Genomic DNA, 17,518 nt, shown 5'->3' with positions numbered 1-17,518 from the left:
GCAGGCTGGGCTTTGGTTGAGCTCCTGCTGGTGCCCAAAGGCAAAATTTAAGTCTCTCATGCAAAGACATTTTCAGAATCCCTTAGAATCAACTAAACACCCTGGTAGATTCCTCATAGTTCAATGAAGGAGTTGCTGGCACTACCTGTTGTCTATCTCTTACCATTGCTGGGGAAACCGCAAGCTAGCGGTGAGATCCTTTTTCAGCGGAGGGGCTACTCACTGGCTGAGTTTGAGAAACACGCTGCACCGTTCTGGTTACGTCCTGCCTGCACCCATACCTCTCCGCCAAGGGAAGGCTGTATGTTTTTAGGAGGGAGGTTAATGCAATAAGATTCCTGCCTGAAAGAGCCAAGGCATTTGCTTTTGTCAGAAATCTTTTTGAATTGTAGCAAGGAAATTATTTTCATAAATTTGCCATCATTGGCAGCGTGCTGTGACTGCTGCATGTTTGCGGCGGTGGTGTTTCTGACCTCACAGGCGGTGAGGAGCCCCGCGCCCCTTTAACTGGCGAGGCAGTTCATTCACAGAAGAGATGTCATGTGCGTGCAAGATCACACACACTCAAATCGGGCCCCTCGCCAGTGCTTTCCAGCCCTGCAGCCACCGTGGGCCTCAGTGGGAAGTTTGGTCTCTGGGCACCCTTCAGCCTTAGGTTCTGCTGCTGCACCTGCAAAGGAAGAGCTTAATTAGCGTTAATTATAACAGTACTTCACTAAGAACTGGACTAACACATTTTTTGGGCAATCCAGAAGTTAAAAGCAAGCAATGGCTTGGGCTGTGTGTTGGCTGGCACAAATCTAGCCCCACATAGCTGCGAGAAGAGCTGTCTCTTTCCCCAGGTTAGCGTTAGCTCCTCATTATCATATCAAAGGAGATGGCAGGCAGACTCCCCCACACATGCCTTACAGAGGAGTTTGGGTTTATTACGGAAATTTTCCTTCCTCTTGTCTGTTCTTGTTCCTACTTCCCAGGTTTCATCTTGAGTTTAGAGTTTGAATAAACCCCAAAACACAAAAGGAAGTCGAGACAGAGTGGGTGACTGTCACATCCAGATTCTCAGAGCTTTACTTGAAAGCTCAGCTCCTCTTCAGTTGAGTGCACCAGGGAAGAGTGGAGGTGGATGAGACAATCTTAGAAGCTCTTTCCAGCACTGACTCTTACAACCCGTGTTTTCTTCTAGTGAGATGGGAGGTTAATGGCTGACAAACGGGAAGAGACATCTCTTGTTCCAAAGATCAAATTGCACAACAAATTAAAATGCTCCCTGAAGGCACTGTTGCTCCCTCTCCTCTCGATACATGTAAAGACAGCCTCCACTGATTTCAGAACAAGCTTCAGATTCTGTCACTGGTGCTCAGATTGAAGGCTGTCCCTTTGGGTAATAAATGTCATGGGCTGGTCTGGGCTTATCTGGGCGGGGGGTGGGGGTGGGGGGTGTCATTTATGTGCAGTGAAGCCTCAGGAAAATGGAGGTTACTTCCCATTTGGGTGATGAAAGCTCTAAACTTGGACTGCCCTGCTGCACTCTTATAGGCACCAGCAAAAATCCAGACTGTTTGTTTTACGAGAGCTTTTTATATACATAATGTCCTCAGAGAGCTATTTAGTTATACCAAAATGAGATTAAAGTTTGTTCTTCCACATATTGTTGTTCTATGTGCAAATCGGAGCTAAGCATTCCACAGTTGCCATAATTTCACCCCTGTAAATAGCCCCGTACATCCTTGGAACAGTGAAGCACAGCTGTTAGAGCTTATGAGCACCCCCAGGAAATTCAAGATGCTGCACTGAAGTGAAATTTGTATCTACGCACTCCTGCAATTAGCTCGTTTATCCCATTCTAACATAAGGGTCTAATTTAGATGCCTTCTGATACTACCTGTCTTTCTGCATCAGTTAGAAAGGAAATAGCGTGGCTGTTTAGACTCGACCAGCACATCCTAAATGGCATTGCTGAAGGTGAATCCCATCCCAAACACTGAGAGAACTCAGAAACACAATCCCTCTACATTTTCTTGCGCACATACTAGCCTGAGAGCATACCCAAACCTCATTTCCATATTGTGTTAAACCTGCCCTTCTGCAGCAAGCTATTACCTGGAGTTCTTGAACATATTTCAAACTTGTGAGGCCACTGACAACTTTTTAACCACCTTAGAAAAGGAACATTGATGTCACTGACTCACCAAAGTGTAGTTTCCAGCTGAAAAACTGTTTTCAGGACTGGCTTGTCTTTAATCAGTACAAATTGGAAGATGTCTAATACGTGAAAGAACACACTAGTTTACAGTGCATGAATAAGGAAGCAAAATGCAAGATGCATGTGCTCACGTGGACCTGTGCTAAAGGTACCACCTCTCTGGAGATTCAATAAATGGCTCCTAAGAGGCCTTTAACACTGACCAAGTATGTACCTCTCAAGTGCCCCCTTTTCTGTGCTTTGGGATGTGTCAGGTCCTGTGACAGACACCAACCACAGCACACAAATGCAAGGATGGGGCGTGCTGGGGGGCATCTCCAGATCCATGCTGCGATCCCACTCTCTCTGAGCTGGCGTCTGGACAGAGGTGTGAGCACAGCACTGTGTAATCGTACAAGGTATTGGCAGAGCAGTGGCAAAAAGAGAAGAGCATCAAAATTATACGCCTACTCGTGAACTGGCAAGTATTGTCAGAGGAGAGGTCTCTTTTTTTCTCCAGCTGTATAATACATGTGAGATGCTGGGGGAACAGGACTTTCGGCAGCCTTGCTGGTTAGTGGGTGCTGCGAAAATCCAGACTCAGCTTTAAACCCTCACGGTGCCCCACTTTGCTGGGTGTTTGCAGGGGAATCGGTGGCAGGACATGGTGCCAGCAGATGGCAGTGCCTGTTAGCAGAGTTTCACTCCTGTCAGAAGGAACAGGAGTCTGCTCAAAACGTGAAAATGCTTTTATTGACGTTGCACGAAACGTAGTGCCATTTCTTGCATGGGAGCGATGCAGTGGTGTAGCTCAAGGTGGGCAAACGATCACCACAGGAATGACTGTACTGTCAGCCCACTCCTCTGCACGTCTGGGAGACCCCAGTCCACTTAGAGGCTGTCTAACTGGGCTGGTAGTTGAGGTGCACTGGCTAAGTGTGGGTGGGTGGTGGGACTGAAGGGTCTCCTCGCACCGACCGTGTCACGCTAGCTTTGCAGACTGGCAGAAACTCTGTTCCTCTAGGGCTGCTGGCTGGACAGCTTTTCCTAGCACAAAAATTGCCTTCTTATTTTTTTTATTCAACATTTTTTCAATATTTATTCATTATTTGATAATTTATTATTAAATCTTATTACAAGAGAGTAAATGAAAGAAGTAGCAGAGCTGATGCCTTTATGAAGGTGACACTGTCCTTAGTGCTGGTGGAGCAGGATCTAGGGACCTAACCTGCTCTGAAAGCCAGTGTTATGGTTTTAGGGCGGACTGACTCTCATCTTGTATGAATTACTGTTGAAGTAAGTTTGAATGCTTATTAAAAATCCAAAACTGTTAATGTACTCCCCAAATAGCACTTTTATAAACTACTTCATGTATCGTAGACATACTCCTAAAAGGTAAAATAAATAGTGCTTGAAAGAGCATTCCTTGCAGTTATGAGCAGACGGAAGATCTAATTTAACATAATTTCATAAGATTTAATCAACAGGTTATTTCCATGCCTTTTACTTGCATGGCAAATAGTTTCACTGCTGATTTGAATTTAGTCCTCTGTGCTGTTTGCAACCTACATGGGGTAGCACTATTCTAATGCATGTGACACCGGAGCCAGACTGGCTAGTCTGATCTCATTGCCCATACTGTGGTGAAGTGGGAAATACAAACTAACAACAAATGGAAAAAACAAAATTACATCCGCAAAACTGATTTTTAATGGCCTAAGTCCTTGGTCTGGCACCAGATTCCTATCCCACCTGGTGAGGTCCAACCTCCACATCGAGATTAGAGAACAGGAGCACTGTGAAGCGCTATGTTTATAGAGATGTGCTTTCCTAACCCAGTCCCCTGTGCGACATGACTATTAATGATATTCAAAGCCGTGGTTATGCCCCTTTCTTTAGTGTGTCTGTCTTTGAATTTTTCCAGTCTAGCTTCCATAATAAGGAGTTGCGTATCTTAGATTTAAGATGGTTAGGAATCAGATTTTTCTGATCTATAGGAAGTTCCCTTAGATCGTATTTTTTCCTGTTCCAAAACAAGAATTCAAATAATAAGTTGCGAAATGTCCACACAGTAAAATAAAAAAAAGTCATTCTAATGCTGACGTATTTCATTAGCAATAGTATAACTTTAAAACAATTTTAAAAAACTGGAAGTCATTCAAAGCAGAACATGGAAGAAATAGCTTTCGAGCAGAACATGGAAAAAATAGCTTTCAGATTCCAGCAATACTGGCACACTCCTGTATGGTGCTTAGTTTGGACAAGTTCTCTTTTCCTGACCAGTAAACCTCCTGTGAAAGCAGTACTGGTGGGCTGTAACACTTGTGGTCCTGGAACAGGGGGGGGGGGGAGGACAGGGTGAGGGGAACAGGGCAGCAATGCCTGAAGGGAACCTGTCCTCACCAGGCAGATCTGCCTCATGTATGTAGCTGGCCTGACATTTGCTTTTCAGAAGAGGAAATATTTTACTAAGCTAGGGAGACAGTGTGGTATTATCAATGATTTTAAAAAGGAGAAAAAAGAGAAAGACAAAAAATGCCGCACACCACTGAAGAGCTTTGGGAGCATTCCCTGGGACTTGCTGGATCACAGGCAAACAACGCAACTCAGCAAACACCATTTCAGCAGCTGGATGGTTGACAGGCAAAGGAAGAGTGCAGGAGGAATCGTGCCCTGCCTCCTCCCCACTTTCCCAAATTCCTTGGTCCAGCCTGGAAGAGAGTTTCTACAGTGCCAATGAACACGTACATGTGCGCCCTGTTAAATGTGCAGCTTCTGCATGCTCCCCGCTCCCCTGCTTTTAGGATCCGCTTTCTGTCCGTGTGATGTTCAGACAAGAACGCAGCCCCCACCCCCTAAACCCACGAGAGCCCCCCCGGGGAAGGGGAGCCCAGGCGGCGGGGAGCCGGGCAGCAGGCACGGGAGGAGAAGCGACCCTGCGAGGGGGGGCAAAGCCCTGCGGGGAGGGGGGAGCGCGGTGCCCGCATCTTCCCGAGCACCGAACCCGCCCCTCCGCCCGCCCCAAAGCCCCTCCCGTGCCAGGCAGCGGTTAAACCCCTCCCCCACCCCCCCCACCCCCCCTTCCCTCTGCTGCTCATTCAGAACAGCCAATGCTCCCCATCACATGCCGCCCGCTCCGCTCCCTCCCCTCCGCCCCAGCCCCTTAACCAGCCTTACACCGCCAAGAATTCATTCGCATGGCAGAGAGCAGGGGCGAGGGGAGGCAGGCGTCTGCCAGGCACAAAAGTAGCACTGCAGCAGTGGAGGGTGAGGGTTTGGAGCGCCCCGTGTGAGCTCTGACAGAGCAGGGGAGATCAGGGATACCTTAGGGACAGGGGCGTGTGCATTTACATCTTCAGTGCCACATAAATGTTTTCTAACAACAGGCAAAGGGAAGAAGGAAGGAGACAGCCCAGGGATCAGAAGACGACCCCAGCTCTCTGGTGATGGCATGGATCAGACACTTTTCCAGCAGCCGTTTTACCTACCTCTCAGTCCTGTCACCGTCCAGTATCCCCGAAGTGCCAAGGCACAAGACTGATGCAGAGCCGCTGTTAGTAAGTAAGTTACCTGATTTGTTTTTCTAGTTCACTTCTTTTCTTCTCTGGTTGCGAAGGATCAGGAGCCCCAAAGGCAGGAGGACCAGCAGCTGAGGTATTAGGTCAGCTGAACACCGGGTTTCTATGCCCAGACCTGCCAGGGTGTGAGCTGGAGATGTGCTGTTGTCTAACTTGCCAGCTGCTAGGGAGCTCCTAGGGAAGCTGGGGGTTAGATGTTGATCCTGGGCAAAAGCTCTGTCAGACCTACTGAAGGTGTCACACAGCAAAAGACATTAAAAATTATTAACTGCTCAGATACCAGATAAGTGGAGATCACTGGAATACAATGGGCAGGGGGAGTCTGATCAGTGAGCAGCCCTGAAATGCGTGGAGTGACTCTGTAATCTTCACCCAGAGTCAAAGATTAAATTATTTTATAATTAGGATACCTACTAGTCAGCTCAGGGTTTAAGGAGCCCTTGCAGTGTAGTTTCCAGATGATGAAGTAGCATGTTCAGCCCTTGGAGGGGACAGGCAATTTAATGCATTGGAAGTCCTGAGGGGTGTTTATGGCTCTGGGAAGGAAGAGCATGACTAATTTTTTTTGCCAATGTCTTCCTGCATCGCTCAGAAAGGCGCCCGGAGTCCTCCTGTTTATATTAGCACATGCTGGCAGGGAGGAACATGCAAACTTTTATACAGCATGGCTCTCATTTCGTTTTGACCTGAGAGTTTTAGGAACCAACCAAGAATTGGCAGAAACTGTCCCTGTCCCAGAAGGCTTACCATCTGACTTTTGGGGATTCTCTAATCAAGCAGGTCATTCCTCCTGTACCCTTTTACTTTCAGGTAAACAACTACCTTCAATTTATAGTAGAGTAGCTTGGAGGGAAACAAAACTGGCTTATCTCACTTGCTCTCTCACCAGTCCAAGCAACCAGTATCTTCCATAGTATGTGGGAACTGAACGGTGTCTGGCAATGTTTATTTTGGGGGAGTTATTTCACTTCTGGGGTTCCGTTCTTTCCCCCACTGTTCCTACTCAGATGGAGATAAAGGATCAGGATCATTTCTGTTTCCCATGAGAGAAAATTTTCCATCTCTGGAAGGTTCCAGCCCAATTACTTACAGACTTTGAACAAGACAAACAGAGTTTTGGAGTTACGTTCTGAGACAGATCTCCAGACTCTTTTCTGTAAGTCACCAGCTTCCTATTCAGTTTGAGTCAGGAGAGCCACTTAGACATTTGGGGTGAGCATCGGCACTTCACCAGCAGTTTGGTGTTAGGTCAGTTTGTCTCTCTGGGACTGATCTTCTCTTGTCTGCACAGTGGGTTCATGTCTTGGGGCGGAAAGAGCCTGCATTTGGTCAGTTCAGCTTTGGACTGTTTGGATGCAAGCTACTGGAGAAGTGTGAAGTGGTATTAACATCCTTCAATTTCATTTTATTTTTTTAAGTCAGATGCAGATTATGTAGTGATTCTCAGTTGCTGTAATGGTGAAATATCTAAACAATGGAGAACAGGAATGTTAGCCCTCTTGGGGCAGGATTTTCTTTTAGAATTGAGGTTCTGCTTTCCCCAATATCGTGTGTGCTGTGTGTGAAACAGCCAGTAGCAGGAGAAACAAGAGTGTCTTTTCAGGACAAAAGTGTCTCCTTTTCTTTGTTCAGTTGTGTTGGTTGAAAGATAATGGTCAAATTTTCAATGACGCCATAAGGTCCCCCTAAAAATAGTCTTGTGTAGAAGGACAGAGAGGCTGCAGAGTGCCTCAGGCAGAGTCGTTTCCTTGGAGGTGGAAGGATCAAACTGGTTTATTTTCAGGCTTTGTTTTTTAGTAAAGAAAATATCATTTGACTGTTCAAAATGAAGAAAAACACCTACGAGCATAGTATTGTGATTGCATCCTTTGCACATGGACTTTTGATGTGCAACTTCTTTAATTCAATGAAGTATAAGGTAATTGACTGTAAGTTACATGGATTATAGCCTCCCACCCAGCCCATGTATTTGAACTATGGTCTATCAAGTAGTAGGTACCCCTTATGTTGTGAAAACTCCATGTTCTCTCCATGTTCTCCAGTTCTTGTTTTATAACCAATTGTTATAGCCTGTACACTGGGTTCGTTATCATAAGGTGTTCTCTGGTTTCCACCTTTTTTCTGGAAAAAACCCAAACCCAAACCCAAACCAAAAAACAAACCCCAAACCAAAAAAAACCCAACCCCCCAAACCAACAAAACCCCAACAACCCACCCCAGTCTTTATTCTCATTGCAGTTTAGTTTCTTCACTGTTCTGCGTTAGTCTGAAGTCAATATATTTAATGCAACTGCCAACTTGTGTTTTATACTGGATGTTTTTATACTTTAATCCATAGCTGAGGGGAAAAAAATCTATTTGAAACCTGTAGGTACTTGAGGAACCAAAACATTATTTCTTGGCATTAAAAATAATCTTGCTAGGTTATTCATGCTGATAGATCAGGCTATGTAGGTATTCTCAAAGTAATCTTTAGACACACCTGAAGCATATGGAGACTGTATTCATTGCTGCTGGATTGGGGGAAGGCAAGAAGAGTGGTGCAGTGATTACAGGCACTCATTTAGGATTTTGGAAGCTAGGTTTAATTCCCTGCCCTGCCACAGACCCCCAGTGTAAGTGTGGAAGAAGCAAGTACCTTTGTGACTCACTTCCCCGTCTTAAGAGACGGGAAACAGAGCACTACCTTGTTACACAGATCTTGATAAATAAACAAATAAAATCCTTTAAGCACGTAATACCTGTGTTGAACACTGTGAAACATTTGGATAATCTAGGAGTGGGGTGGCCACATTGCCACCTTACAACTGAACGATGAAAGGGCTCAGGGATACACTCAGGGATATACTCAGGTGATTATCCAGCGTTGCTGGGGAGAAGGATAGATTGGGAGGTAATTAGCAGATAAAAGTAAAGTGCAAATGACCCTAAGCTCTTTCTGTCTTTCTGTCATATTACCTTCCTACCCGGAGGTATTTTCTTTTGAAAGACTGAACACCCTTTGTTTCGGTATTTCTGAGCCTAATGAACTCCCATCACCTTGGCTCCGTAACAAGCACAAAGTCATCCTGCTTCTTTAGCAGCAGCCTAGTTAATCAGCAGTCACCTATTTTTGTGTACTCGTGGATGGGTGTCTCCTCTAGTGCCAGAGGAACTCTGTTGTAAAATCATGCCTGTCAGCCTGTTAGAAAAGCAGTGCTGTGACTTAATGAAAACTCAAGAGGAAATGAGCGGCATCTTCCTACTTCGGTGCTGAGGGAGATTACACTTTGAGAAGCAATTATTTGGATGAGGGAGCTTTTGAACCATGTTTCTTAGCGAAGTGCCACGGGTCTCCCTTCTTGTGCAGTTTTCTTAAATGTTTAGCCCTGGTTTTGAATAGCATAACATCATTCCCTCCACCTGTGGATCTCCAAGCATTTTCCAAAGCAGCAGCCACCACAACCTCTATTTATAACTCAGAAAACTGAAAGATGACACGATTTGCACAAAATCTACCCGCCTTTCCTTTTCTCACATGCATATGTATGCCTCGAAAGGTAATCTTGTGTTGGCATTGTTGGCTGTTCAGTCTCAGTCATACACAGGCAGTAAATATCCTTTGATAGCGGGAAAGGTGCCTTTCTCAGGGAAATCAAAGCCCCACATGTCAGTCAGCACCTCCCTAATAGCCATTTATCTTCAGATTGTCAAAGGCCACCTTTTCCTAATATTTCTTCTTCCTCCACCTTTCCACTAGCACTCAGTGTTCAGCAGTCAATGCTTTTATTCTCTTTGGGTGCCACTGCATTAATTTGTTCTATTCCTCTACCAACTTTCCCATGTTGCTAGTGTCTGTTAATTAAGAACTTCATTCCTTGCAGCAGTGTAACCCAAAGAAGAATAAATCCGCAGAGGAATCTTGGGACAGTAACCTTGGGTCTATTTTACATGGTGTGGGCCAACAGGCAGCAAAAGAACCTGGTCAAGTTTTTCAGTAATGATCTGGTTTCTATTTACTGCTGTATTCATTGCTTGTGGAGTAGTATGGCACTCTGGGAAAAGAGAAGACAGAAGTGGAATCCTGATTTGGGAAGGTGTGTGGTTTCCTAAAGAACAGTTGCTCATTTATTCTCATAATGCAAGAAAACATGGGCATTAGGTTTAAAACAAACATAAAGAAGTATTTTTTTACACAAACCTGGTGACAAATTCATGTCTTCAGTCTCCTGCCTGCCAGTTTAAACCTCTCCAGAAGTAAGAGTGCCCACTGGAACTTGCATTTACTTAAGTGAGATCAGTGATTATTTAAATTGAAAAAGTCGTCATAGTCAGCAGGAGAAAAAAGTTTCTTGCAGACTTTTCTTGTTTTACATTCTGCGATGTCTTCAGCAAATTTCTGTCTTGAAGATGTGGAGCTATCAGGAGGTACGTCAGCTCTGTCAGGCAGGGCTTGTAGACAGCTCTGCAAAACAGTGCCTCCTGAAGGTCCTTAGCTAACCCCAGCTTGACTCTTCTTCAGCAAATCTAAGAGCCCTAAATGTCACCGCCTGCCCCGCGTCTGTCATCTGGGCAAAAGCTGAGCAACAGCAAGTCTGATAAAAAGCCTCTTTGCAAGGCTGATAATACACTGACTCACATCTCCTTTTGCAGTAGCCTGTCCAAAAGGAAAGCAGCTTTGTACAAAAGTGACATTTTTATTACCCTGGCCTCATTTAACCAAAGATGGTAAATGCCAAAGAAACAGGGAGGTGTGTGTGACTATAGGAGGCAATTTCATCTCACAAATCTCTTTGCTGGAGGGAGCAGTGATTTACAAACTGAAGTCTAAATCTCCGTGAGATGCTTGTACATAATTACCGTTATCTGGAAAAGACGTGTATGCTTGAGAGCAGTGGCAATATACTGTACGATGAAGGAGTTAACCAAATCCTTACATAGATGGAGTGCTGCTTTGATAGTTTCTTGTCATTTGTGCTAAAGTTTCCCAGGGCAATTAAAATAATAAGGAATTGATAGCAAATTTCCTAGAAGATTCTTATGCCTAGGATCTCACAGGCCATTCATATCCATATCACAAATTTTACAGCTGGGGAATTAAGGCAGAGGGAAAGGCAGGGTTTTGCTCAGAATTAGAGAAAAAATACTGAAATAATTTGGAACAGAAAGTTGGCTAGTCTTCAGACATCCAAACCTGTGCTCAAACTGCTAACCAATATTACTCCTTTTCAAGATTCTAATGCAAAGATTCATCTGCTTAACTATTTTCCATAACCATGTACTGCAGTTATGCTTATACTGTGATGGGAGAGTTTATTAGGAGAAATGGTAATGCCACTGAAGCTGTCAGTGAAGTTCATCTACAGCAGGAATTTTTCTGCTTTAAGGTGTTCCTGAAGGTTTCCAGAAAGATTTCACTTGACCTATTGTTAAAGATCAGTAGCATTAGGAAAGCGATGTTGCCGGTCCCTCAAGTGTTTTAGTTAAAGCAGGTTTCCCTGCACCTTCATTAATGGGCAGTCCCCACAGTGATATTTCTAGGGATTTAGGCTTTTTGATTGCTTTTATTCTGTTCTGTTCTTTTTAATGTATTTCAAGATCCTTTTGGTCTCTTTGGTATGAATCTAAAATATGAAACCTTACACTGGAATGTCTTGAAATTGATTGTTCTTTCTTACATAGTGCCAGTGTAAGTGAAACAGCTTCAAATATAACTTTTTAAACAAAATTATCTTTAATTCTTTTTAAACTGAAAACATGCAACGCGTGCCTCTTTTTACATTTCTATACATAGATTGATGAAAATCTTATTAGTCCAAGTGAATTAATTTTAGATTAATCAAACGATGCAAACAAGGCTCAAAAGTAATATTCCTAAGAAGAAAGCAAAGAGGTTCTTCTCTGTATGTAATTCTTTTTAAGTCCATGGATGGGATGCCTCTTTCCCTGTTAAGGAGGGAGGAAAAAAAGGGTGTGATTGTTCTGACTTGCACTCGGCATAGCATATGCTTTCACATGTTGTGAAGTGAGAGTCAATACACTTTGCACACACACAAATAGACACACGCCATAAGGCAGGAGAGAGCCAGACCGATGGTCCAGGAGATTAGAATTTGCAACAGGTAGTAGAAAATGGCTAAGTAGAAGATGTGTCTAAATATACCATGAGCCAGCTCTCAGCAGTCCTCCCTTCAGGAGTGAAAGAAATCGAGGTAGGGATTAATATTCGGCCAAAACCTTTGATGTTGCTGTTTGAGGAAAGGAACAGCATGGTGCTGGCATTATCTACCCCACGTCCAGGATCATATGCAGCGAGGGCAGCGAACCTGACTCCTCCTAACTCACCATCCCAGCATCATTAATCCCTATTATTTACCCCTTCCTGTGGCTGCACTGGCCCAAACCCTGCAAACCAGGCAAATGTGCCAGCACAAAGAAGCTTTGGGACTGTGCTGTGGACAGATGGCTGGGCTCCCTGGTGAACAGAGCCAGCGGGTACGGTTCCAGCAACAGGCTCTGGCTGCTTCGTTGGAGTAATGATTGATGGTGACTTATACAAGGGCTAAGAGTAATTCTTTGCTGTTAACCAGACTTGGCTACAGCAGAATGGAAGTGGAAATTTGTTGCTTCATTTATTCATCCTGCCTCTGCTTCCTTCCCGCCCACCCTTTGTGCTTTTTAATACTGAAAAGATGAAGCTACTTTGCTCAATCTTAAAATTGTCTTTCCCAAGATACTCTTAATTGTATCTCTACACCTTTTCTCATTCACAGACGCATAAGAAGATTAAAGATCGAGGGAGCAGTAATAGATTTAGTCAGCTTTTAATAGGATTTGCAGAGGACAATGCAGAGAATGAACGCCATAGAAAATATTGCTACTCTATCTTTGATATCCCTAAGGCTTCTTGGGTAGCCTTTCACAGGGATTTTGTCTGTGCCTCTTTTTTCAATAGAGCATGTGCGTGTGTGTTTTTTTAAAGGAGTATCTAATCATCTTGGTAAACAGGATGTTGTATTATAACCTGCAAAATTCATTGCAGACATCATTTTGTATTATTTATTTGTATCTTGTTAAGTGTAGTTTTGTGCGTTGACAGTGGGCTTACTAATAGCTGTCTGTTAAGTTTCTGAAAGTCTCTGGTGTTTTTGTCTGATGTCAGATGAAGTAAAGGGGCCGGTTCTGATATATCTGATTAACAGTAGGCCTGGATTCATCACACCTTCAGACACATAATTCAAGATGCTGAATTAAATGCCTATTTCACATTTGGAGCCCAGGCTCCCAGAATAATTTGTGGAGGGAGCGGGTACTTCCAGAAGGTGATTCAGCACTCCTGAAATCTGAATTATCCCTGGAGGTGTCTTTCTCTGCTGACTGTCAGGGAAACCTTAATGCATAATTTAGATTTATGTGACATTTAGGTAGACAGTGGTGCTCAGCGTTTTCTATTAATTTCTAAGGTTTCTCTTGGTATGCACCCAAAACCTGAGGCATCAAAAAACTCCAGTCCCTCTTGAAAATACATGTTGATGTATCTTTACTGGGCTTCTGGTTGTGTTCTCAACCAAATTTGGGACCTAAAAAAATCTGAGGACCAAAAAAAAAAAAAGAAAAAAAAAGACCAACCGAAAAACTGTTACAAGGTTTACCTATTTCAGGATTTCCAGACGGTGCCATAATTTCTGAGGTTCCAGCAGTATGTTAAACAAAATGACTGGCAGCTGGTTCATGTCTGAAGCAACTGTGTATCATGAATCTGTATTTAACATCCAGTTCAGTGCGGCATCGTATTTAGGAAGTGGCTGTTGTGGGAGAAGTGCTGAAGCCTTTCAAACTATTTCCCAAAGCGATGCTAGGAGGGAAGACGTGGCCGTAGCAAAAAGCTTTCCTGATGTAGAATCAGCCTGTATCAGCCCTGTAACCAGCACGGGGCAGAGTCTGTCAGCGTAGCATTAATATCTGCAGTGTTTGTTCTCCTGGTCTGCCGTAACGGTTCAGGCAGTAAAGTGAGACAGCTTTTGTCTCGGCAATTTTCGTCCTATCTTGAACTTTATTTCTTTGTTCTCCTGCAGCCCAGCCATGGCCGGAGATTCTAGGATCTTCATGAACCAGGACATGGACATCGGAGTTACATCTAGAGAGCCTAAGAAGATTCCCAAACAGGCTCGAGATGATGTCCCCATCGCCACTGACCGAACCCGCCTCATATCAGCAGAAGGTAAGAAGCCACGACAGCGTTACATGGAAAAAAGCGGCAAGTGCAATGTGCACCATGGAAATGTCCAAGAAACCTATCGATACCTTAGTGACCTCTTCACTACGCTGGTGGACCTTAAGTGGCGTTTTAATCTTCTTGTCTTCACTATGGTCTACACCATCACTTGGTTGTTTTTTGGATTCATCTGGTGGCTCATTGCCTATATCCGGGGAGACCTGGACCACCTTGAAGATGAGAACTGGATCCCCTGTGTTGAAAATCTCAGTGGATTTGTTTCTGCATTTCTGTTTTCTATCGAGACTGAGACAACCATCGGGTATGGCTATAGGGTCATAACGGAGAAGTGCCCCGAGGGCATCGTACTGCTCCTGATCCAGGCTATTCTGGGCTCCATTGTCAATGCGTTCATGGTGGGATGCATGTTTGTCAAGATCAGCCAACCAAAGAAGAGGGCTGAAACCCTCATGTTTTCTAACAACGCAGTGATTTCCATGAGGGATGAGAAGCTCTGTCTCATGTTCCGGGTTGGAGACCTCCGCAATTCCCACATTGTCGAGGCTTCCATTAGAGCCAAACTGATTAAGTCCAAACAGACCAAAGAAGGAGAGTTTATTCCCTTGAACCAAACAGACATCAACGTGGGATTTGACACTGGAGATGACAGATTGTTCCTGGTGTCACCCCTTATCATCTCACATGAAATCAACGAGAAAAGCCCCTTCTGGGAGATGTCCCGCACCCAACTGGAGAAGGAGGAGTTTGAAATTGTGGTCATCCTGGAAGGAATGGTGGAAGCAACAGGTAAGGACTTGTTTGAAGTCGGTCACAGTTTTGAGGGGGAGAAGGGGAAAAATGGAGTGCAGTTTGGCATTAAGATTTTACTGCCAATGTCACCTGCACTGAGAACATGTTGGGACATGTCGTGGTCTGAGATAACTAGCAATTAATAGATGGGTCCTTTAACTCACGTTGAAGTCCGGGATTCAGGTGAAGGCGTTAGTCAAGGAGCTGTCCGTAATCACTTAGAACTGATCCATGGGAGTAAAGGGATGGACTAAAGGAATTCATGAGATCTCCTGTGGTCCTGTTCCTTGTGATCAAAATTCATGACACAAATCTTTCTCCATTTCTCCTCTGTATTAAAAATTGGCTGTAACTGTGCTATTTTAGGTATTGCTGTAGTGTTGCTTTTTGATGGAGGCTGTAAAGGAAGTGCCCAAGTATTACTATATCCAATAAAACAGCATGTGCTGAAACTACAGCATGTGCTGAAACTGAATGACTTGCACGTGATGTAGGACATATATTTTCAAAAGGAGCTTAAAGAGGAAAAATACAGAAACCACTTTTGTGACTCTTGCAACCCCGCAGCTGTTTAACAGCTTAAAACAATGCTGTGTAATGGGTAGATCAGGAGGTACAGTCAGCTGATTCCCAGTTTCCTCCTATGGGTGTATTTGTGGCAGGCGATGAAAGAAGTCTGCATGCATGTATAACAAATCTGGAAAAGCGGTGTGCCTCAGCTTTCCCAAGTGTAGCAGAGGGAAGCGGCAGCGTGCCCCTCAAGCCGAGCGAGTGGATGGCCACGGAGGCCTCCAGGCTCCTCTCCACAGGTGGGATGCAGTGTTATCTCCTAGCGGTCTGGCTGGGGAGGAGGGTGCGTTCACTCTGGAGTCTCACCTAAAAGACCGTGGGGCTGTTTTACCACTTGCAGCTAATTCATTTACTCTCGGCTTTGAGGAGGAGCTGTCAGGCTCGCTCTGCTCTGCTTCTAGCACAGCAAGTGTGTTTCAGCACCCCGAGATGCTGATGCTCCCTTCAGCCAGGCTCTCTGGGTCTGGGGGTGGCAGCATGCCTTGGCCCTATCAGGGCCTTTAAGGATGGATGTGGAAACACAGAGTCAGAGGTGCAAAGAAGCGTTAATAAGCAAGTTTGCCCTTTGGTGTTCTAGGATTTTAGTTAGATGAGATGGCACCGTTGAACCCAAGTTTTTTCTGTTGGTGGCGGTTGGATTTTTTTTCCACCTTGTAGGAGGCATGGGTCATCTCCCAAACACTAACAAGGGGTTTCGGTTTAAAATGAGTACTCAGTGGTATCAGCACCCTGTCTCACAGACTCTGGACCTTTCGTACTATTAGTACTTTCTCCTTCTTGAGATGTGTCCTTGTTAGTGTCCTAATAACCAGATGTAAGGGGAAAGTCTCTCCAGTTCTTGCAGCCCAGACCTTTGCTCTTCAAGACAGCTCTGCAGAAAGCTAATGCAGTTTCCTGGTATCTCCCTTCAGTCACGAGGTGAATAGCAACAAGTGACTTTTCTGGAGCTAATGGGAGGTTATGTACAGATTGCACTGCACCTAGGCTGGGGTACTGGGCTGTAGAATTCGTTTGGCATTACTAGGCAAATACTCTTTCCCAGCAGAGTATTATAAATATGTGGCAAAAGAAGGGGTGGGTGGAAAAGACTATCAAAGGCAAAGATTTGTAATGGAAGCTTATTTTATAGCCGAAATATTTACTAGACACTAGAACCTCCTAATCTGAGCATGGAATGCAGTTCCTTGTTTGTCCAAAGCCTCTTTCCTCATCACACAGTGACACTGTCAAATCCTGTTTGAGCAGCTCTGTGCTGCCTTCCCCTTCTGAAAGCTCAGCCTCTGCTAGATATGTACGAGAGGAAGTCATTATCAATAACAACCTCAAAATTAAAAGCATGGCATAGGAATAATATTGCTTTACAAATGGGCTCCTCTCCCGGAGGGATTGTACAGGCCAGTGTGTAATGATATTAAAGAGCATACATCTGTGGAAATTAATTATTCTGGTCTCCGAAGACAGGCTGTGAAATTCCAAAACTGGAGCTAGAAGAGCCAGTTTGCATTGAACTTAGAGCAGAGGAGACCTGAGATGATGCCGCTATCTGATTCAGAGCCTGAGATGTTTTTCTGAATGACATATGGCAACTGGGAGGGTGCGATATTTTGCCACAATGAGAGTGGCTTCCAGAAACACAGTGTTTGTGCCTTCCTGCTTTGTCCTCACACTTCATAATATTGATAAAGCAGTTTAGGGCATATTAATCCCTACCTCCATAGCTTAAAATCTGCTCCGAGCAAATTCTTTAGGTTCTTTACTTCCTATCACATTGATCAAGCCCCATCTGCTTTTGGGAATGGTGTCATTTACTTGCAGTGTGAATTCTATGAAATCATGATGCTGTTAAAGCCTGGTCAGGTTCAGAGCAGTACAGAAATGCAACAGACCATTTGTTCCCTTAGTAACCCCTATGAAAAAATTAGGAACCACCATTACAGTGTTCAGGGGTACAACTGGTCAGAGTATATAGCTCTGTTCGTGGTGCACAAGAGGCAAGCAAGTCCTGCACGTTGTCTTGGAGGTGGCTCAGCTCTGCAGTTGCTGTCGGGAGTAAAACTTCATGGAAACTTATTCCATCTTTACAGACAACAGCAAATCACACCATGAATGCATCCTGCACTGGTAGGGAAAAGACAGCTGTATTTTTTGTAAGGTATTTTGAAAGCAGGTCAAAATGCTGATTGT

At 44.4% G+C, this 17,518-nt stretch overlaps 1 protein-coding gene across 3 annotated transcripts in view; it reads left to right on the top strand.

The window, feature by feature from the left end:
- Positions 1-17,518, top strand: part of KCNJ5 (potassium inwardly rectifying channel subfamily J member 5) — a 67,717-nt gene that overhangs the window by 39,034 nt on the left and 11,165 nt on the right. Inside the window, exons 1-3 of one of the 3 annotated variants that reach the window (XM_055819211.1) lie at positions 5,295-5,449; positions 5,569-5,739; positions 13,815-14,761. In XM_055819211.1, coding sequence (XP_055675186.1) covers positions 5,723-5,739; positions 13,815-14,761 — 964 coding nt within the window. In that variant the 5' untranslated portion in view covers positions 5,295-5,449; positions 5,569-5,722. Of the gene's footprint in view, positions 1-5,294; positions 5,450-5,568; positions 5,744-13,814; positions 14,762-17,518 lie in introns of those variants that run through there. The other 2 variants (XM_055819210.1, XM_055819212.1) reach the window with 2 other exon arrangements.

This window comes from Falco peregrinus, chromosome 15 (assembly GCF_023634155.1).
Source record: "Falco peregrinus isolate bFalPer1 chromosome 15, bFalPer1.pri, whole genome shotgun sequence".
Taxonomy (NCBI): domain Eukaryota; kingdom Metazoa; phylum Chordata; class Aves; order Falconiformes; family Falconidae; genus Falco; species Falco peregrinus.
Note: the sequence above shows the minus strand (reverse complement) of the source record. Positions and strands in the feature narration are given on the sequence as shown.